At 46.1% G+C, this 22967-nt stretch overlaps 1 protein-coding gene across 4 annotated transcripts in view; it reads left to right on the top strand.

Annotated features, from left to right (window-relative positions):
* Nucleotides 1-1488: 1488 nt before the first annotated feature.
* The window catches only part of HIPK2 (homeodomain interacting protein kinase 2), a 192337-nt gene continuing 170858 nt past the window's right edge, over nucleotides 1489-22967 (top strand). For 2 of the 4 annotated variants that reach the window (XM_045495853.1, XM_045495852.1), the window contains exon 1: nucleotides 1489-1707. In XM_045495853.1, the coding sequence (XP_045351809.1) occupies nucleotides 1689-1707 (19 nt within the window). In that variant the 5' untranslated portion in view covers nucleotides 1489-1688. The remainder of the gene's footprint in view (nucleotides 1708-22967) is intronic. The other 2 variants (XM_045495855.1, XM_045495854.1) reach the window with 1 other exon arrangement.

The following is a 22967-nucleotide window of genomic DNA, read 5'->3' as shown; positions in this document are numbered from 1 at the left end:
GATGGCAGGGTCAAAGGTCCCCCTGATAAGGGGGAACTGTGCTTCGCTAACAAAACCGGGTAAGCGTGTGAACGGGCTTCCCTCTTGTGGGGTTTGGGGGTGGGGGTCGGAGGGTATGGAGGTTGGGAAGGATAAGTAGTGAGAAAATCATGACTTTGTTTTTAAGAAAGTTGTACAGTGATCGTTACGTTACAGCCCCCAAAGTATAGATTTTAAGCTTTTTTGATCCTTGACCCACAGTAGGAACTAAAATTTACATCATGGTCCAGTACAGGTGTCCAGTATCGTATAATGGAAACAAAAGGTTTCTGAAACAATAGTTACGCTCACTAAGAGCAATGGATCCTAATATTGTCTATTCTGTTGCATTTCGATTTTTTTTTTTTTAAGGTGGTCGCCATCCCCTGAACTAATTTTATGATCAGTTAATGTGTCCCGATCCACAGTTTTAAAAACACTGCTTAAGAGTTTGGCCCCAAGTCTTCTCACGCTGGAGGCGATGGCTGGGCATCCTATGGAAGAATCCAGGAGGGAGCTGAAGTGACCCTGGAGAAGACTCCGGGTTGGGGGGAGTTTGGAGACGTTTACTTGAAGCCCTGATCGGAGCGCGTGGAGAAGAGCAGAGGCCTGGGAACTGCCGTCCCGGCGGCGGAGCCGCGCCCCCCCCCCCCTCCGCCCCCGCCCAGGACACTGCAAGCCGGCTTCCCGCAGGAATTCGGCCACCACCGGGGGCTGCAGGTCTGAAGCGTGCGCGGAACAGCTCTGCACCCTCCGACCCCAAGTGGATTTCCAAAGCTCCTCCCCTCACTCACCCTCCCGGGAGGCGGGCGAGCGCCCACCCCTCCCTCCATTCATTGCACACCTAGCTCCGGGCCAGGCGGGCGAGCCTCTCCGCCGGCGGTGCCCCCTTCCCGTCTCTGCCCTCCCGCCCCGCTCGCGCGCGCACACAAACTTCTGGCTGCCACCCCTGCGGACCGGCTGTCCTCGGCCGGGCGGAACGCAACTGCGCGCACCTTGCCCGCGAGCCCCGCGGCGGCCCCGAGCCTCCCCCCCCCCCCCCCCCGCTCCGCCCCACCCCGCCCCCAGCGCCCGCGCCCGCCCCGGCCCGCCGCTCCTGCCCTCCGCTCGGCCTTCCCCGCCTCGCATCCGTGCCATCGGCGCTCGATTGCGCGCGGACTCCGCGCTCCGCGGCTCGCTCGCTCGCTCGCTCTCGGCCCGCCGCCCCCGCCCCCCCCCCGGCCCCCGCCCCCGCCCCTCCTCCCGGCTCCGCCCGCCCCTCCTCCGCCTCCCGTGCAACTTTTGCCGAAGCCCCCACACACAGCCATGCTGAGCTGAGCTCCGGCCGGGCACTGGCCGCGCGCTGCCCGCCCCGGCTCCCGCCCCACCGCGGACCCGCTCGGGGGCCGCGGCCGCCCGGCCCCTCGGCCTCGGCCGCTGCGCCCGCCCGCCCCGGCCGCCCCGGAGCCCCGCGCAGGGGCCCGGCCTCGGCGGCGGCGGCGGCGGCGGCGCCCGGCCCCCTCCCCCGGCGCCGGCCAAGTGAGGCGGTGATGCGGGCGCTGGCGGCCCCGGCTGCGCCGAGAGCGGAGACACAGGCTCAAGATGGCAGATTCCGACTGAGGCTGGGGGGGCCGAGCTCGCGCGCCGCGTTCCCTTCTCCGTTGCCATGAACCGCGGACACCCCGGCCCCGATGGCCCCCGTGTACGAAGGTAAGGGGCGCCCGGCCCGCCGACCCCGCTCGCCCAGCGCCGCCCGGCCGCCGCGGCCCCCGCAGCTTTGTTCTGCCCGCGGCCCCTCGCCGGGCCGCCCCCCCCCTCCCACCCCCGGCCCGCAGCCCCCCGGGCGCCCGGCCTCCGGCGCCCCACCCCCCCGGGGCTTTAACCGGCTCCCGACCCCTCCCCGCCTCCCCCTCCCCTGCCCACGGCACGACCGGGATCCGGAATTTAACAGGATCTTATTTCCAGGGTGGAGAAAGAGGCGGGGGGTGGAGGGGGGGGGGTGCGAGGGTGGGCTCCTGCCCGAAGAAAAGAAATTGGGAGGGGGCGCCTGGGAAAAGACAGACCCGTGACTGTGCTTTTCATTTATTTGGGGTAAATAAAGGTGATGCGGTTTAGCTTTCATCCTCCCCCCTCCCCTGCGCACCGCCCCCCCCCCCCGGAAAATTACCTTTAGGGTGATCTTCCCACTCTGTCCCCACGGCACCCCTTTCCGCTGCTCTCCACTCCCTCCCCACACTCCTTTATTCTTCGCGAGCCTCTGATTTTTGGGGGGGGGGGGCTGTCGGATGGGAATGTATGTATGGGGCTAGGTGATGAGACGGGGGTACGGATGAAAAGTCCATTTCAGACCCAGGCAGAACAATGAAATTGGCTAAAATCTCCCCGCATTAGCGTGTGGAAGGGAAAATGTAGTTGAGCTTTTCAAGTCGGGGTGGGGGGGGGCCTCGGGGGGGAGGCGGCCGAGACGTTTCCCTCGGTGGGTCTGGCTCAACCTGCGTGTTGCACCTTCACCTGGCGTGGGGTCATTTTCCCGATTTGACTGTCTTTAGGAAGAAAGAAAAGCGCGGAGGGCAAAAAGCACTCCACTCCCCTTGCCTTCCCTCTCCGTTTCGCTTCTCTCCAGTCGGTTCTTGTCAGCTTCCAGCCTGAAATCAAACCAGAATCAACTAAGTTTTTACACTTCGGTGTGTTTTTGTGTGCTTGTAGTAGGAGGCATTTTAAACCAAAGGGTGCCCGATTTTTTTTCAGTCATTTCATCGTGAAAATGTTTTTCTCATGAAATCATTGAAATAGCAGCCTTTACATACTTTTAGCGTCAGTCCATCTGGCTTTCTTTCGGTTTTGTTCAGATATTCTGTGGATGAAATAGCAAATGAGAGGGGAAAGGGTTTGTGTGGAGCAGAGAGGAGGGGCGGGGAGAGGAGGTTTTAATCCTTCTATAAATCCCGGGAACAGTGCTGGCGAGTGAGACAGGGAACGCATTAATAGTTTTATCTCTGTTACAAGAGGCAGATTAAAAAAAAAAAAAAAAAAAAAAACTTATCTGAAAAGAAAATCTGTTATTAGTTCCAGGGCTCCAAATGAATTTGGTTTCTGGATGGAATAAAGTTACCAGTCAGGCCCTGGATAATGAGGCTGTAAATAACCTATGGACTGTAAATATTTTTTTTCAGACTCTCTTAGAAACAAAGGGGCTGTTTAGAAGGCAACAGAGAGATGTTATTCCAGGGGCTTTCCTCTTTGATTCTGAAGAACACAAGGTCCATTTAACCATTCGACAAAACAAAACGAAATTTCTGATCACTCCACCACGCAGAATAGAACGAGCCAGTGGCTCTGTGAACATGCTAGGAAAGCCCATGTCGGGCCTTCATTGTTCGTCTGTGTCTATGGGAGGGGGCTACAGTCAATGCTCCCACTGTCTATGGAGTGTTAAAATGAAACAATTTTCTCTTTATTAAGTACCTCCTTGAGACTCCCTCTGCTGGACACTCCGGGTGAGCATTAGAGAAGGAACTTGGCAATGAATTCAGAACTATAGTAAACGGCTGCTTTCCCTCTTAGGAGGGGCTGGGTATGTGGGTTGGGATGTATTTTGTCAACTTTGTAGAAAGCCGGCTTGGGAACTGTGCTGTTCTCCTCCTGTTCCTTTCCGTTCCAAATCCATACGGAATGTAGGCCATACCCCCGGGGCTAAGACGTGGCCCTCCGGTTCGGACTCCAGTGTTTTTTAAGTTATTCTTTTAGTGCATGACGCCAGATAAAGAATTGTGGGTGGGTAAGGTGTTAAGGGTTAAGAACGATCATGGGTCTCAAAGGTCTCAGGAGCGCGCTGTTTTTATTTGCAAGCTTCATTCCCTGTTGCAGGTGACCTCCCTGGTCACCTCTTTCAGCCCTGGGTTTCACTCAGTCTTGCCTTGTTGCTACACTTTGTACCCTTTGATTCTGCTGGAGTTTCTGTGCATCTCTATCCTTTTTCTGTTCTTTTCTCCTCTCCCCTTCTCAACCAGTCCAGCCTCCCACGCTCAGGCCTGGGTCTTTCTTGAAGGAGACTGTTGGTCATGTTCTGAAACAGACAGGTGACCTCTATAAAGGATTGTATTGCTGGAACCTACATGCATTTCGTGTGATGAGTGCTTCTCAGACTCCAGTGACCTCCTTTTCCCCTCCTTGGCGACATCCGCTGCATTCAGTGAGCCTGGTTTTTACCATATCCCGGTCACAATGCACGGACTCCCTGTGTCTATCCTGAAGGAGTAGGGCTTTTTCCTGGGGAAGTCACCAAGAAGAGCGGTTTCTAATTGTTTTCGAGCTACTAAAAAAACGAACACGGGGTTCTTCTAAGGAGGAGTACAGTGACAGGTGAGGTATTTCTGCTGGGATTCAGGAGTGCACTCGTTTGTTTAAATGGGGTGCACTTGCCCCAGGCGGGGATACTGGGCCAAGGCCTGAATGCAACCGTGGGGCATTCTGAAGTGCCAGCTCTTGAGAGAGAAATGCCGTCTTTGAGTATGTGTGATAATCCGAATTAATGGGTAGCCAAGTGTTACCAGGCTTGCTTCTTGCTTTTAAGGTTAGGTTTTAAATAGCGCATTAATTTTCTTCAGTAACTCGGTACTGGTTAGGGTAAACTTCTTTAAAAAGGTTTATTTTCTTTAGAAAGTTAAACATTTGCCTTGCGATTGTGTTTACTCCATCAACTTGCTTAGCAAGGCTTTTTTTTCAATATGTAGTGCAAAGGCCAACCACATAGGTCTGTATTGCCAGGGGTTCTGAACTAGGGGACCCTACATTCCAAGTTAATTACGTCCCACCGTACCTGAGATGTGTCACATCAATTAGTATTGGCTTACACAGTCAGACTTCCCAGAACTGTCGTACTGAAATCTCTCATCAGATGGGTCTAAAGACACCTACCAAAATGCCTACCAAGAAATGGATTCTGAATCATCTTCCATTAAAAGAATTTGATGACACGCGTTCTAAAATATCTTTTCCTGTGTTTGTGTTTTATATTTTTAAAATGAGTAAGTATAAATATTGTTTTCATTCGCACCAAATTTGAGTCGTGAAGCAAGGGTCATTAATTTTATCCTCAATTCCAGACAGTGTGGCACAGTGCTTAGATCCGAGAAACTTGGCTTTGAATCTGGCTGTACGACTTTGGACATGTTACTGAACTTCTCTGAGCTTTGTTTTGTTTTGTTCTGTTCTGTTTGAAGCCTTATTGGATTGTACGAGGACTCCATTAGCAAGGAGTATATGTAAAGCACCTGGCTGTAGGCATTTTCTCTGTGCGTGTTACATCCCTCTTTTTTTTTTTTAAATTTTTTTAATTTTTCTGTGTTTTTGCACTGCTTACAGGCATGATGACTCCAGGGAAAGAATAACCCACAAATAGTTTGGAAAACCAATAATAGCAACATTTCAATTATTAATCTCCTGCTTTTCCTCTTCCACTTTGGGCACCAGCGACAATAAACCCCCCACGGCCACGCAAGAAAGAGCCTTTCTGACCCCCTCTGTGACCTTTCTAGATTTCTATTCCCACTGAGTTTCTGCCAGTTTCAGGTAGAGAATTTCTCACATTCTATGCCACTTTAAAAATGAGGAAACAAACCGTTAGAGCAGAGTTTCAGGGGCTGCAGCTGTGCCTGTGGGAAAGTATCCCAAAGCATGAAAGATAACCTTCAGCCCTAACCAGGATCCCTTCCTAACCCAGGGGGCAGGCGGGGAAAGGGTGCAGCCAGTTGGCTCACCAGCCTCAAGAGGGGCGGCACGCACCCAGCCCCACGCCGGCGTCTGGCTCATCGTGCGTTTGACACACTTTTCCTACAGAAGAAAACTTGGTGCTTTATGCACGTTACAGCTGCTCCTGTCTTCATATTTAATTTTCTTATGTTTCCTCATTTCTCTTCCTTCCCCCCGTAGAGACCAACCTCAGGAAACCACCTTTGAGGTTTCTAAGGAACAAAGTAGTGATGATCAAGAGGGTATGATATGTGACCATTTTTTTATTGTTCTCTGAACGTGTAATTTGCCAGTGCTTTCTGGTAGTCTTGTGATGACAATTCAAGCACTTGAGGTTGCCGTCAGAGACGGGATTCAGAATAACGCCAGCCGACTTTGTATAACCACCGATAGATAGAGTGTGAACGTGAAAGGCCCGAACTCGCAATAGTTCCGTCTAATTTGGTGATACTCTGTGTGTGTGGGGGGGGGGGGTGGGGGGGGGAGCAGAGGGGAAGAAAACTGAAAAGCTGGAGTGTAGGGAGGTCTTTATTTTTCATCTAAAAGAAACCGAGGTGCCTGAAGTTCATAGCGGGAAGTGTGACTTATGTGCCACTTAGAATGTGCTGCACCCCCCACTCACATTAACTCACTGTCCTAACAGCCCCGCGAGCTGGGCCCTGTCACCCTTGCTCTGCAGACAGGGCACATCTTTAATGAATTCACTTAACAAGCATTTACGTAGGGGCTCTTTCCTCGAGGAGTACAGGAGGTATGGGAAGCGAAAGTCAAAAGTACACGTGGGCTCACCGGACCGTGGCCTGACTCAAGATGGAATGCTTTTTGGGGGACGCGTGTGCACGCCAGTTTTTAACTCTTAACGTGCGAGTGTTTCTTAAGCTGTATAGGGAAGGCCTCGTTTCCCCATTTTTCTCTTGAAAGATGTTTAATTTGGATCAAACAAGTATTTCTGAATGTAGGAAATCCCTGTTACAAATTTCCTTAGAAATCACTATCTCTAGTTACCATTGCTTCCTCTTTTCTTATATTTTGTATCCTTGTAAATGCAAATATGTTTCTAATTTGCACACCCGCCCCTGGGAGACTTTTTGTTCTTTAAGGCTACGGGTTGTGCTGTGCGTGGACCAAGCGGACCCCTGCATCGGCCGTGGCTTTTGGAGAATTAATTTCTGGCCTGGCTGCCTGGATATAGATCCCTCAGGGGATTGTGGGAGAAGAAAACCCGGCTCTGCCACTCAGGAGCATAGAACCCAGGGCAGGAGAGGACCTCAGGAGAAATGTAGTTCATCCCTCCTGCCTTCAGGAGCGTCAGTGTCCATGACTTGAAATCGTCAGTTCATCAAAACAACCTCCCAACACGCCCCCCCCCCCCCCCCCCCGCCTCGCGCCCAGGGAAGAGCCACACTAGGAACCCCCCTCAGTGACCAATTCCAGGATTCTAGTAACTGGATTGCCAAAAAATTCCTGGGCCCACCAGTTCTCCGCTGCCATCGTTCAAACCTGTTTTCTTTTACTCAGTTCCTTTCTCTAAAACCTTTCATATATTTGAAGATAATAACTGGGTCTGTTCAGCTCTTTCCCCACAGAGCCTGTTCTGTGTCCCCTCCCTCCTCTGAACTCTCTCTAGTTTCTCCACATTAAAAAAAAAAAAAAAAATGGTGGTGGTCGAAACTGAATGCAGTTCTTTAATAATGGTCTCATTAGTACAGTGTACATAAGAAAAATGACTTCAGGCTTCTTGCATCACCGGGAACCCCTAGAGGGCAGGAACCAAATCTGATTCATCTTTGCATCCCCCACAGTAGCTGTGCAGTCCGTGAAACCTCGTAGGCACTTCATAAATATTTGTTGAATTGACTCTTCCTTTAATATATCTAAGTAATAACTTACATACACCAGCGCTGGATTGGTAACTAACAGCTCGCTTCACCTCAGTCCCGAGTCTTCGAGTTCCTTCTGTGGCACGCGTAGCCATCCCTCCCCCAACAGCGCCACCTTCCGCTTGACTCGGCGTCTGCTGGATCCCTTTGAATTCATTCACCCTCTTCTTCCAGCTCCTCAGAATCTTATTTATCTCCTACACATCCGACCAACAGAATGCAGAGGACCTGAGTGTATGAAGTTGAACTGCTCTTGAAAGAAGAGAAGAGATTACACAGAAGAATCTTGATGATTCAGTGTAGTATCAGTTCATCCAGGTTTAGAAAGGACAGTTTGTCAAATTCTCTACAGATTCTGAGTCAGCTGAAGCCATACCTGTTTTTCTGGGTTCTCTGTGACAAGTAAGCGAGGCATTTGTGAGAGCGGCTACAAGTCAGCTGGTATTCCTCCCTGTCTTTGGTCTAAAGCCCACAGAAAAGGCCAAAGATTCTGATGGACAAGGCCATTCAACTTGGGACTTTCTGATGAGTGACTCTCCCATTAGCAAGTAAGCCAGGGGCGCCTGGGTGGCGCAGTCGGTTAAGCGTCCGACTTCAGCCAGGTCACGATCTCGCGGTCCGTGAGTTCGAGCCCCGCGTCGGGCTCTGGGCTGATGGCTCGGAGCCTGGAGCCTGTTTCCGATTCTGTGTCTCCCTCTCTCTCTGCCCCTCCCCCGTTCACGCTCTGTCTCTCTCTGTCCCAAAAATAAATAAACGTTGAAAAAAAAATTAAAAAAAAAAAAAAAAAAAAAAAAAAGAAAGTAAGCCAGTAAAATAGTTGCCAGTACAAAAAAAAAAAAAAAAAAAAAAGCAAACCTTGAAAACTGGAAAATGATTTTGTGGTTTTTACAGTCACTTATTTCTACACATGGCACCGAAGAGATTTGTAGTGTTTTGAAAGTGGTCTGCTTTGGCAATTCTTGCCTAACTTCTTTTGCTCCAGTAGGTTCTGATTAATTAAATGCCACTGTGTTTAAGCAGAATGAAGATTGATGCATGTGCTAATGCTGTAGACTTTATAAAACCTTTACTGTCACAAAAAGAACACAGTCTAATATGTGAGCGAACAAGGGCATTTTCCTTCGGTTGGTGGTACCTGTCCTCAGGAAAAGACCGCTGCGGAAGCTGCTGTAACATTGGGAAGAAAAGCACTTTTGGTTCATGCAGTTATAGACTGCATCCTGACAAAGGAAGGTTTGTTTCTGTATTTTTACCATTTTCCTCCGTATCAGTATTACCTCACTGATTCAACCTACAGAGTTGTTATTCACAATATAAAATGATTTTTCCAAGAGCTTATCATGCCAGTTCTATGTAGAACTTCTAGTTTCGTAAAGTATTAAAGAAGCAAATTTCAGGTCGCCTGGGTGGCTCAGTGCATTCAGCGTCCTACTTCAGCTCAGCGCGTGATCTCACGGTTCATGAGTTCAAGCCCTGCGTCGGGGTCTGTGCTGATGCTTCAGAGCGTGGAGCCTGCTTCGGAGCCTGTGTCTCCCTCTTTCTGCCCCTCCCCCACACGCACTCTGTGTATCTCTCAAAAATACATAAACATTAAAAAAAAAATTTTTTTTTTTAATTTTTTTATTTTTTCAACGTTTATTTATTTTTGGGACAGAGAGAGACAAAGCATGAACGGGGGAGGGGCAGAGAGAGAGGGAGACACAGAATCGGAAACAGGCTCCAGGCTCTGAGCCATCAGCCCAGAGCCCGACGCGGGGCTCGAACTCCCGGACCGCGAGATCGTGACCTGGCTGAAGTCGGACGCTTAACCGACTGTGCCACCCAGGCGCCCCCAAAAAAAATTTTTTTTAAAAAAGCAAATTTCAACGGTACCTGTGCCTGCAGTCCTCTTAAAAGTCATATGGTCAGGAGATTTGGAAAACTCTGGTTTGCTGATTGTTGAAGTATATTCTTTTTTTTTTTTCCCCTCTCTAATGAAGAATTTATAGAGCTCTGACAAAAACCAGCATGTAAGTTCCTGAAATTGTGCAGAAAGGCAGCAAGTTACACCCTCCTGAGTTCTGTGTGACTGCAGCTACTCACCAGAATCCAGGCTGATAGCAACTTCTGCCGGAAAGTAAGTTCCAGGGGAACTCGTTACAGGCAGAGCGAGAGCACACGAGTGCACGCGTTCAGCTTTATCCCCTGAACCGCTTACGTTTGCAGCCCCAGCACAGTACGGTTACTGTTACTCATTAAGTATGACCCGCACCATGAGGGAGAGATTAATCGATATTCGTTATGTTCCGTCAGCCGCGACTGGGAGGTTCTCTCTCATGCAGTGCAGCAGTGTTTCCTTTAGAAAATAGTTAAAATGAAGAAACTCGTTTAATCACACCGTGACTTACTTCCAAAAGGATTTAAGGCCGCTTACAGGGTTACATTTCTGGACGATGGGAAATGAATTTAGGTAGATCAGTTTCGTGGATCAGCTCATTCCCGAGGATGTCGGATAAGTGAGGTATTCCTACGCCAAGAGGCTACAGGAGCAGTCAAAACTCCCGTGCCAGCATAACAAGGTGAATAAGCAGAGAGCATAATGGAATTCATTTGCAAAGTAATTTTTGCTTGGCTGGAGTGGTCAGCACAAAATAGGCCAGTAGATGAGCACGGGAAGCGTTTGGGATCAGTTGTTGAAAGGTTTAAAGGGGGTTCTAATTCAAGAGACATTTTATGGTATGGAGAAGGGGACCCATCTAATCAAAATGATACTTGAACAAGGTAATTTGCCCTGGCCTGAGTATCATAGTGGAATGAGACCACCAGAGGGGGAGCCTTGCTGGGAAGCCATGTGCTGCAGTGGAAGGTATGAGCACCGTGCAGACGGACCCGGGGCCCTTGTTGGGGTCATGGAGGAAAATGTGCAGCGTGCCTGACCCGAGGGTTCAGTACATATTTGTTCTTTTTCACTTTCCTCCCCACACCTTATGGCAGCGTCCTAGGATCAGGAAAGCTTGCAGGGGTTGGCAACACCATGATATTTATTCTGTTTTTCCCAAGAATCTCTTCCCTTTCTAGGCTCTCTCACATTCCACGTGGAGATCAGCCTATTTCAGTATCTTATTGGTCACAGTAGAAACCCAGTGGGATCTTCACACATTAGTATCGACCTTTGACACAGGAGGAAACTGAGGTCCAGAGAGGTGAAGAGGCTGCCCTGATGTCGCCTAGAGAGAAGAGGGGAGGCAGAGCCAGGGTTCTTGTCTCCCAGGGCAGTGTGCACAGAAGGCTCGGGACACCAAGCGGGGCTTTGCTGGGCTGCACTAGCAAACGGAGCTCCGGGGGGTAATGGTTCCCACAAGGCTGTGGGAGCCCCTGGCCTTTCCCCCCTGGCCTACCCAGAAGGGATAAGGCTGTCAGAGGCCCTGGCCTACTGGGGGCCGGGGGTGGTGGGGGACAAGGCTGTGGGAGCCCCTGGCCTTTCCCCCCAGACCTGCCCGGAGGGGACAAGGCCGTCAAAGCCCCTGACCTACCCGGGGAGGACAAGGCTGTTGGAGCCCTGGCCTCTCCCCCCAGACCTACCCGGAAGGGAGCTGCTGAGCTGTGCTTCTCCTGGGTCCCCTGTGGCCCACAGTGTCTCACTGAGCTCGTACGCAGGCAGGATTTTCCCTGTTCCCGAGGAAAGCAAGGCCCCGTGCCCTCAGCTCCAGCGTTCAGAGTCTTCTGTTAGGAAGTTGTTGCTCGGTTTCTCTGAGAAGGTTTGCAGCTTGTCACCATAAGCTACTCATTAACAAAAACAGAAAAATCACAGAGAAACCAGTACAACTGAGCTGAGTTTCAGAGAACCTCAGAGTATCTTCCAGTCATTAAGCAGCTTTTCTTTTCTTTTCTTTTTTTTTAATTCTGATTTCCCAGGTACAGTTTAGAGTCATTTTTTTCTCACTGACATGACCAGAACTTGGACCCATGGGCCCTGGGGAAGGCCCGGAAGTGGGCGAGAGGCCTTTGGGGCAGGAATTCCCTGGGCCCCAGGGACCTAGGTCACGGTCGGGAGAGGACAGTGCGCAGCCCGTGAGGTGGCGCACCCCTTGACCTGGGGGACATCCCCATCCTAAGGGCAGTGGTGATACGGGGACTTCTGGCTGTAAAACTTGGGGCAAGAAAGGCAACCTGAAACGTTTCCTGTTTATACAAGTCATGGCTGTTGATTGCTTCACTGGATACTCAGCTTTCCTTTCTTTTCCTCTTCAGCCTTGATCTTCTACTGTGGTTGCTCCATTAAGCACACTTGATGAAACTGACCCATTTCCTGTTGCTTGCTATGGCAGCTCGATAACCAGTATGTTCCTCCCACAATGAAACTTGACAGAGAGCCCAGTAAATCGTATGGCTTTTCTGTTTCGTCTGTTGGAGCCCTTGACGGGCACAGCCTCTCCATGGCTCTCCTTCCTTGACGTTACGTCACCTCTCTGCTTCCACCTACTTATTACTTCCCACTCGTCTGCCCACAGCCGGGCTCCTTTACCGACCTGTTTGTTCTTTGACTTTGTGTGTCTTAGCTGTGTGTTCGCATTGATACGCTCGCCGGTGTGAGGGTCCAGGTGGAGGAGCACGTGGAACCTCCCTTTGGGTCCATTTGTGCAGGAAACTGTCCGGAGAAGTGGTTCTCGGACTTTGCCAGTCACCTGGAGGGCTTGTTAAAACACATCGGTGGGCCCCACCCTCAGAGTTTCTGTTTCAGTAGGTCTGGGGTGGGGCTGGAGAATTTGCATTTCTGATTGAGAACCCCTGTTTTAGAATGAATGTATTCAGAATGAAAAATCAGTAAACCTTTAAAAGGAGGTGGTAGTTGTTTTGATTACAACTTCCCTTGGAGGAGGGAGAGTCAGAGACCTGACATGAGCATTGTTTTTAGTCCTACTGCCCTTGTGTGGCCAAAACTTCCTGAAATCCAGCCCCTGGCCTTCCCGCCTCTGGCTGCGGGAGTGCCAAGGCCCCATCCTCCCTTTCTCGGGTTCTTCCAGAGCCAGCCCGTCTGTAATTCATGCAGGTTGGCCCTGGGGTCCTAGAGTAGACTGGACAGGTAGCATTCTTGCAATAATAATATATTGTCATTAACATGAAAAGCTCTGTGATCTTCTGTCTTTGCACAAGAGGCCATTGAGGCTTAGAGATGTTAACTAATGTGTCTGAGGTCTCAAGCAGTAACTGGTTGGAGCTCGGGCCTGAGCCCCACCTGATACCAGAGCGTGCCCTTGTCTTGACCGGAAGGCCACCTTGCTTCTCACAGGTGAGGGGTCTGTGCCATATGTGACGGGGAGATACATGATTAGGACCCTTGGAGAAGGGGCAATCCCGGTGGGGGCTGATGGTCCTAGAGCATGAACGTCACACACACACTCCCGAGGCCCTGCCGTCCCACTCGCCGCTTCTTCAGGATCACGTTGACATGGTGATCTAGCACTTAGTCTGGTGGCTGGCAGAGACGCTGGATTATAGTAAAGGGCAGCCAAGACATGAACCCTCTTTGAGCAGCAAAACAGATAAAATATCTGAGAACAATCTTACTGAGGCCTCTAAGAAAAAACTGCTATGGGAAGATGATAACAGCTAATCCCTAACAAGCCCTAGCCGTTGCCGGTTCTGTTCTAAGGTTTCACACGTATTAATTCATTGAATCCTTGTAGCAAGGCTGCAGGGTGGGTTCTGCTACCATTGTGTTAGACAGAAGCACAGGAAGGTTCCGCAGCTCCAAAGCGGCGGAGCTGAGGCTGACCCCAGGCAGCCTGGATGTAGAGCTCGCACCCCAAGGTGGAAAAGCCCTCCCAGCCCCTTCCTAGATGGAGAGTAAAATTTGGAAATACGTTCTTCTTTGGTTTTTTTTTTTTTTTTCCCCTCCAAATGCAGTTGTTCTTTGTTTCAATCAAAATCTACATAAATGTTTCCAAATTTGAGAAACTGATTTCTGTTGTTCTTGAGAGATGAGGTAGTGGGCATGGAACAGTCAGGCCTGAAAGGGGAGCGTAGCAAAGGGGTGAGCTCTACCATGTGTTAAGCCATAAAACGTCAAATTTGGCACGAAATTTGACAGGCCCATCAGTGGGGCAGAATACATGAGCCAGCTTGAGGGCCCTGTTGTCTGAGCATTTAATAGATGATGAAGGAGGTGCCACAAAGCAGTGGGGGAAAGGAAACCCGATTGAACAAATGGGAGTGGGGCCATCTGATAGCAATTTGAAAAATCTCAATGGACGTCCTCCCCTCACACCATTATACCAACATAAATTCTACGTGATTAAGATGTTAAATTCAACAAAAATCTGTCGAGCGCTTTCGACATGCCAGGTACTGTTCTAGGTGCTGGGGTGTACTTCGGTGAACAAAACAGATGAACAGCCCTACCCTGAAGCAGTGTGCATTTTAGTAGATAAAGGTAACTAATCCAGTGGTTTTGGTTTTGGTTTTTGTTTTAAGCCTAAAAGAAATAGAAGTGGCTATTTATTAAACCTCTGGAGGAGCTGAAATTTCTAAGCTTAGAACCTGTGGATAAAATCACAGAGCAAAATAATCAATAGTTTTGTCAGTGTAACATTCCCCAAATGTTAAGGTTATTTCTGGTTTTACGATCGCGAGATGTTCCTCCGTGTTTATTCAGTGTAGCATTACGGTGTGTCTGAATTTCAGGAGCGGTTCTCCGAAGTAGAATTACTAAATCAAGGGGTGTGAACATTTCTCGGGTTCTAGATATGTGCCGCCAGATTATGTTCCTTCCCGAAGTATTTTTGTATCAAACAAATCCAACCACCTAGATAAAGACTTAGGTTTACCCACCCCTTCCTTCAGGAAGGAGGAGTTCCTCTCTTCTCAGGGGATGTATCATTTCCAAGGGCTTTGGGTACAATCTCTACATATCAGTAACTCCCAAACTTGTATCTCTACCTAGATTTACATTTTTGAGTTCTAGAGCCTTAGAGCCAACAATCGACCTGACATCTCTGTTTGGATGTCCCACGGCCATCACATTGAACACGTACAAAGAAAAAAATTTTGGCCACCCCTCTGAAATATGTGCCTTTTCCAGAATTCCTTGTTTCCGTGAATGGCATCATCTTCTACCTAGTAGTTGACATCAGAAAGCCGAGAGTCATTCTTGACTTCATTTTGCTTCACATTTAATCTATCACCAAATTTTATTGATTTTGCCTCCCAAATATAGCCATTCTTGTTTCTCGCCAGAGTTATGCTCTGTAAAGCTGCCACAAACATGAATTAGCAAATCCTGAAGCACTGCTCCTAGGTTAGCTGCCTGCAAGCCTCTAGTCATATTTTTATCAGCCGATCGATACATAACCTTGTTTACGTGTGCTTCTGTTTAAAGACGTCTTCTTTAATGTATAGTGTTAATTCATTAACATTGAACTCAAAGGCTACAGCACTATTAGCTCATGCTTGAATGAAGGCTTACCAGCACATGTACTTTCTCTGTAAGGCACATCGCAGCCTTTTTGCATTGAAAAACACTAGATTGCCCTTCAGCACTGTGCTTGGGGGTCATTTTTAAATCCCCAGCGAAATCCACAAAAAATGCAAACCACGTGGTACTAAATAGACAGTGGAGAGTATACTTGCATATAGTATAAGAGCGGAAACTAAAAGGCAGAGCATGGCCTCATTTGACCTCAGCTGGGAACACAGTGTGTCAAGGCATGTCCGGAAGTTACTGTGAAAGCACGCTCTGAGTACTGATTTTGGGATTACAAATAAATTTTAATGAGTTGGTGAATTCGCAAATATGGAATCTGCGAATAACGAAGGACCACTTGTATATGGTGAACCTATCCATTTCCTTCTATACTGCTGTCCCCTGGCCCAGTGGTCAGCAGACTCATTCTGGAAAGGGTCAGACAGTAGTTACGGTTGACCCTTGAACAATGTGGGGTTAGGGGTGTCAACACACAGTCAAAAATCCATGTATAAATTTTGGCTCTCCAAAAACTGTACTAATAGACTGGAAGCCTTACTGATAACATAAAGAGTTGATTAACCCCCCTTTTTTTGTACGTGTGTTATATAGTGTATTCTTACAATAGATTAAGCTAGAGAAGGGAAAATGTTATTAAGAAAATCATAAGAGAAAATACATTTTGGGGACTATATTGTAAAAAAAACTCTCACATAATTGAACTTGTGTGGTTCAAAGCTGTGTTGTTCAAGGGTCAACTGTATTTTAGGATTTACAGGCCGAATGGTCTCTGTCACAGCTGCTCGACTCTGCAGCTGTGGTGAAAGCAGCTGTAGACAATGCGTAAATGAGCGGATGGCCCTGGGTTCCAGTAACGCTTTATTTACAAAAGCAGGCTTCGGCTGGATTGGCCCTCAGGCTGCAGTTGGGAATCTTCTAGCCTAGTCTAACCCACCGTAGTGTCTCATCTGGACTGTCTTCCTGACCTGTCTATCCCCCATGTCCATTCTTGAGCCTCCAGCCAGTGTCCATGGTGATAGGAAGTGTAAGTTAGGTCTGATCCCTCTCCCACTTCAGATGTCCAGCTGTTTTCCATCACACTTCAGATAAAATCCAAAATCTGAATATCATGGCTACCACACGGTCCCTGCTGATTTGTCCAATCTTATTTTATGCCAGGCTTCCCTTCTTTGCCCTGTCCGGGCCTCTTCCAGGTCTGTGACTGTTCCCAGCTGTTTCCTGCTTCAGCACCTTACTTCCAGTCTCTCTGCCTAGAATCGTCTTCTGCCTCTTGCCCGGCTGACTGCTATTCACTCTGTAGTCATAACCGAAATGTCACTTCCTCTGGTGTGAATTAGATGCCCCTCTTCTGATCTCTAGGCGCCCTGTTCTTTTCCTTCACAGCACTTACAGTCTTTACCTACCTACTTCCGCCTGCCTTCCCCATTAGACTGCAGGCTCTGTAAAGATAAGAACACGTCTGTGGTTGTGTCTGTTCTCTACTCGAGTTGCCTTCACGCACGTTGCAGACACTTCCTAAGACTTGCTAAATCAATGGATGATTGTACAGCACAGTTTTGTTCATATAGATTTTTCTACACTATAGAAACCTGAAGAAGTCACCCTTTCAGGGCATACAATATATCTTCTAAAATTGAGAGTGATAGTTGAAGAGAAAAGTCATCCTGAGAAGTGGATTTGTAAATGGGTGTGAGCATGTCTTTATTGTTCAAGGGTGTATATACCTGCCAACAGGTATATCCGGCCCAACGTTTCCTCCCTGGGACTTGAGTGCTGTGTTAAGTCCTGCTAGGCTCCCTTTGCTCCTGGAGAGTTATTGAACCCTGCCGGTAACGTCTTCTCCCAGGGGAAGTGAGGGTCAAGTGTGCTCGAGGAGGCATTTGGCACCCCTTTAAAGACTGCCTACAGTGTGAGTCTGGGGAAGAAACCTTTGATTTGTCAGAGAATCGTTTTAGCATTGAAATCCAAAATCGAAGCGTGTTCGCAAGTCATTCCAAGAATCCTGCATGCTAGAGATGGACAGACAGCATATTTTGGAAAGATGATACGTCATTTGTTAGATGGTCTTTCGTGGATTAGCATTGTAAGATTTAAAGCCTATTTAATGTCTTTTGAAAAGATGTGTTGTTATTAGAAACACTACCTGTGCGTTATAAAAAGTTCGAAAATACAGGCAAGCAACACAGACATGCACACACTTTCTCTTTTCTTCTCTCTAGAGATTACCACTGTTATACATCGCAGGTCTTTTCTGTGCATATAAATGTACAAACACTTTTTTTTTTTTTTTAGAAAAACCAAGATGATATATTACTGTCTCGTAATCTGCTTTTTTCAGTGAACAGTTTCCAGTCTTGTATTTCAGTGAAATTCATTTCATTTCATTCCTTGTCCATATTCACATTTCCCTAATTGGCCCCCAAATGTCCTTTGAAGATAGTTTGTTGAAGTCAGTGTCTGACTGGGGACCACGCACCATGTCTGATTTAACTTTCTTTTCGTCTCTCAGCCTGGCACAGTCTCTCTCTGAAAAAACGGACAGTTTCCTGTAGAAGTTCTCACCTTTTCCATCTGCAGGCTCGCTTCTTTAGGGCATTGCTGCACCTGCTTCTCCATCCCCTGGATTTGCTGAATCTAAAGGTTCCATGGGGTCGTCAAGTTCACCAGTTTGCTAGAATACCCCAGAGGTGATTCTGTGCACTTCATTTACCTTCCACTTACCTACTCGTAGAGAAGCTGAGATGGACCCCCTGGATTAGGGTTGGGGCAGCCCCAAACCCTTCACTGTCCAGTTCTCTTCCCCCCCCCTTGACACCAAAAGCGATCTGTGTGGTGTAACTTTGGTATATAGACCATTTGCCGAATAGTTTTAGCACCAAATGATAAGTCTTGCCTGTCATCTTATGTTCATTAGGTTTTGTGAAATGATGCTTTTCTAATTCATTTCTTGTACTGGGTTTTCTCTCATCTATGGGGCTGTCTGGTTGTCCTGAAAAAATTCTTCTAATGCGAAAGGCAGGATCTTTGCTAATACTCCATCCTTAATCATTAATTTTCAAAGTAAGGAGTTGTATAATAGCCTTTTCAAATAGTGAGAAATGAGGTTTTTTTCTGTCTTTTTTAAATCATTTTATAGGCATGAGTTTGTTTTTTTCTTTTAATTGATTTGGTGTTTTAGTCATTAATCTTTTTGTTACATCTTCAGGCAGTGAGGACCCCTTCGCTAGCTGCTGTGACCTTTTGACAGGACCTTTATAAAGTTTTCTTACTAGATGGCACAAAATGCCCAAGGCTCATCTTGGACTTTTCAGTGGTCTCTAACAATGGTATTAGAGACCACAGTCTGTGCGTTAGGGGTGGTTATTGCTACAGAGGTGACTTGTTGCTAGGCAATTCCAGTGGACGGAACTAGAAAATACATATTGTTAAAAAGTTAGAGTTCCAATTGACTAGTGTTCATTTCCCTGTGGTTTCAACTCAGTTTCCTCAGTTCGTTCTTTCTTTCTCTTTCTTTTTCTTTCTTTCTTTCTTTCTTTCTTTCTTTCTTTCTTTCTTTCTTTCTTTCTTTTTTCTTTTTAAAATTTACATCCAAGTTAGTTAGCATATAGTGCAATAATGATTTCAGTAGAATCCAATGATTCATCCCCTATGTATAACACCCAATGCTCATCCCAACAAGTGTCCTCCTTAATGCCCCTTGTCCATTTAGCCCATCTCCCCCCCCCCCCACTGATAACCCCCTCCAACAACCCTTAGTTCATTCTCTATATTTAAGAGTATCTTATGTATTGTCCCCATCCCTGTTTTTATATTATTTTTGCTTCCCTTCCCTTATGTTCATCTGCTTTGTATCTTAAATTCCACATATGAGTGAAGTCATATGATATTTGTCTTTCTCTGACTAATTTCACTTAGGATAATACACTCTAGTTCCATCCCTGTTGTTGCAAATGGCAAGACTTCATTCTTTTTGATTGTGGAGTAATACTGTACTCCATTGTGTGTGTATGTATGTATGTGTGTGTGTGTGTATATATATATATATTTATTTATATATATATACATATTTATATATATGTATATGTATATATATATATATTTATTTATATATATATATATACACACACACACACCATATCTTCTTATCCAATCATCTGTTGATGGACATTTGGGCTCTTTCCATACTTTGGCTATTGTCAATAGCATTGCTGTAAACATTCAGGTGAATGTGCCCCTTTGGATAAATACCTAGTAGTGCAATTGCTGGGTTGTGGGGTAGTTCTATTTTTAATTTTTTGAGGAACCTCCATACTGTCTTCCAGAGTGGCCGCATCAGCTTGCATTCCCACCAACAATGCAAAAGAGATCCTCTTTCTCTGCATCCTCACCAATATCTGTCATTGCCTGAGTTGTTAATGTTAGCCATTCTGACAGGTGTAAGGTGGTATCTCATTGTGGTTTTGATTTGTATTTCCCTGACGATGAATGATGTTGAGCATTTTTTCATGTGTCTGTTAGCCATTTGGCTGGCTTCTTTGGATGTCTTCGCCCGTTTCTTTACTGGATTATTTGTTTTTTGGGTGTTGAGTTTGATAAGTTCTTTATAGATTTTGGATACTAACCCTTTATCTGATATGTCATTTGCAAGTATCTTCTCCCATTCTGTCAGTTGCCTTTTAGTTTTGTTGATTGTTTCCTTCGCCGTGCAGAAGCTTTTTAACTTGATCAAGTCCCAATAGTTCACTTTTGCTTTTGTTTCCCTAGCCTCCAGAAACACGTTGAGTAAGAAGTTGCTGTGGCCAAGGTCAAAGAGTTTTTTGCCTGCTTTGTCCTCTAGGATTTTGATAGCTTCCTGTCTTATGTTTAGACCTTTCATCCATTTTGAGTTTATTTTTGTGTATGCTGTAAGAAAGTGGTTCAGGTTCATTCTTCTGCCATGTCGCTGTCCAGTTTTCTCAACACCATTTGCTTTATTCCATTGGTATTCTTTGTCAAAGTTGAGTTGGCCATATGTTTGTGGGTCCATTTCTGGATTCTCTGTTTTGTTCCATTGATCTGTGTGTCTGTTTTTGTGCCAGTACCATACTGTTTTGATGATTACAGCTTTGTAATATGTCTTGAAATTGGAGTTGTGATGCTCCCAGCTTTGGTTTTCTTTTTCAGGATTACTTTGGCTATTTGGGGTCTTTTCTGGTTCCATACAAATTTTATGCTTGTTTGTTCTAGCTCTGTGAAGAATGCTGGTGTTATTTTGATAGGGATTGCATTGAATATGTAGATTGCTTTGTGTAGGATTGACATTTTAACAATATTTGTTCTTCCAATTCATGACCATGGAATATTTATCCATTTTTTTGTGTGTCTTCAATTTCTTCCGTGAGTTTTGTATAATTTTCAGTGTATAGATTTTTTTACCTCTTTGTTTAGGTATTTTATGATTTTTGGTGCAATTGTAAATGGGATCAATTCCTTGATTTCTATTTCTGCTGCTTCATTATTGGTGTATAGAAATGCAACTGATTTCTGTGCATTGATTTTATATCCTGTGGCTTTGCTGAATTCGTGGATTAATTCTAGCAGTTTTTTGGTTGTAGGGAAATCTTTTGGGATTTCCTCGTAGAGTATCATGTCGTCTGTGAAGAGTGAAAGTTTGAATTCCTCCTTGCTGATTTGGATGCCTTTTATTCCTTTGTGTTGTCTGATTGCTGAGGCTAGGACTTCCAATACTAAGTTGAATAACAGTGGCAAGAGTGGCCATCCCTGTTGTGTTCCTGACCTTAGGGGAAAAGCTCTCAGCTTTTCCCCATTGAGGATATTAGCAGTGGGTCTTTCCTATATGGCTTTTATGATCTTGAGGTATGATTTTTCCATCCCTACTAACAGAGGGTTTTTTATCAAGAAAGGATGTTGTATTTTGTCAAATGCTTTCTCTTCATTTATTGAGAGGATCGTGTGGTTCTTATTCTTTGTTTTATTAATATGAGGTATCACATTGATTGATTTGTGGATATTGGACCAGCCCTGCTTCCCAGGTATAAATCCTACTTGATCGTGGTGAATAATATTTTTAATGTGTTGTTGGATCTGGTTGACTAGTATCTTGCTGAGACTGTTTGCATCCATGTTCATCAGGGAAATTTGTCTGTAGTTCTCCTTTTTACTGGGGTCTTTGTCTGGTTTTGGATTCAAGGTCATGCTGACCTCATAGAATAATTTGGAAGTTTTCCTTCCATTTCTATTTTTTGGAACAGCTTCAAATGAATAGGTGTTAACTCTTCTTTAAATGTTTGGTAGAATTCCCCTGGAAAGCCATCCAGCCCTGGACTCTTGTTTTGTGGGAGATTTTTTATTACAAATTCGATTTCTTTACTGGTTATGGGTTCTTTCTTCTTTTAAGTTCATTTTTTTATTTATGCCATCTCTACACCCAACGTGGGGCTTGAACTCATGACCTCAAGATGAAGAGTCACCTACTCCACCAACTGAGCCAGCCAGGTGCCCCCCCCCTCCCCAAATCTATTTCTTGTTTAACCTATAAATATAATTATAAAGTTTTGAAATACCAATACCTATATTATTACAAATACTAAAGCTACAAAGGAAAGCTTAACACATCTTTGTAATTTTTGTCATCCTTAGAAGAATGCATCCAACTAAGTATGTGTATTTAAAAACCGTGTTCTAAAAGTACTTAAAAATAAAGCCTTCCTCACGGTGATTGTGTCACCAGTTTGACATATGTATTAGGTTCATTTCTTTCAGTTTCTTTTCAGTTAAAGAAATTTTGGGGGATGCCTGGGTGGCTCAGTCGGTTGAACATCCGTCTTCAGTCCAGGTCATTATCTCGTGATTTGTGAGTTTGAGCCCCACATTGGGCTCGCTGCTGTCAGCGCAGAACCCACTTCAGATCCTCTGTCCCTCTGTCTCTCTGCCCCTCCCCTGCTCGTGCTCTTTCTCTCTCAAAAATCAACATTAAAAAATGGAAGAAATTTTTAAATTTAGCTTTTTTGGGATAAGTAATGCATTTTGCGTGACCGAAAGGTCAAAACTATGAAGGTATTAAATCTGGATGACAGTTATATAGGAACTTATTTTCTCTACATTTCTTTATGTTTGAAAGTTAACATAATTAAATTTTAACTACAGTAGACTCCCTGATCTGCAGGTGATAAGTTCCAAGGCCCCCAGTGGATGCCTGAAACCATGAATAGTGCTGAACCCTATAGATGCTGTGTTTTTTCCTATACATAACATTCCTACCATAAAGTTTGCTTTATAAATTAGGCACAGTAAAAGAGTAGCAATAGTAACCAATAATAAAATAGAACAGTTATGAGAATATATTATAATAAAAGCTGTGTGAATGTGGTCTCTTTCTCAAAATATCTTATTGTACCACACTCACCCTTCTTGTGGTGATGGGAGGTGATAAAGTGCCTGCATGATGAGATGAAGTGAAGTGAATGACGTAGGCACTGCTACATAAGCGGTAAGCTATTATTGACCTTCTGACCGTACGTCAGAAGGAAGATTATCTGCTTCTCCACCGCAGTTGACCTCGGGTAACTAAAACCAGGGGAAGCGAAATCATGGATGGGGGAGAGGGGACCATGCGTATAGAAAGATACGCGCAATGAAGTCTTGCTCTGTTTCCTCATAGATAACCATTTTTGTTAGTGTCTTGGCATTTAACTCTTTAAGTCTTTCATTTTGTAGATTCAAATTAAGTGTGTGTGTGTAAGTGTCCTCTTATTCTCCTTTGTTTGTGTATATTAAAGGTAACCTACCTTGTATATTCTGCATCTTAACCTTTTTTTCTTAATGTATTCTAGAGCTCTCTTCCCTATTAGTACATAGAGATTATCTTCAGTCTTTTT

Source organism: Leopardus geoffroyi, chromosome A2, assembly GCF_018350155.1.
Source record: "Leopardus geoffroyi isolate Oge1 chromosome A2, O.geoffroyi_Oge1_pat1.0, whole genome shotgun sequence".
Classification (NCBI taxonomy): Eukaryota; Metazoa; Chordata; class Mammalia; order Carnivora; family Felidae; genus Leopardus; species Leopardus geoffroyi.
This window is presented reverse-complemented; position numbering and strand designations above follow the sequence as displayed.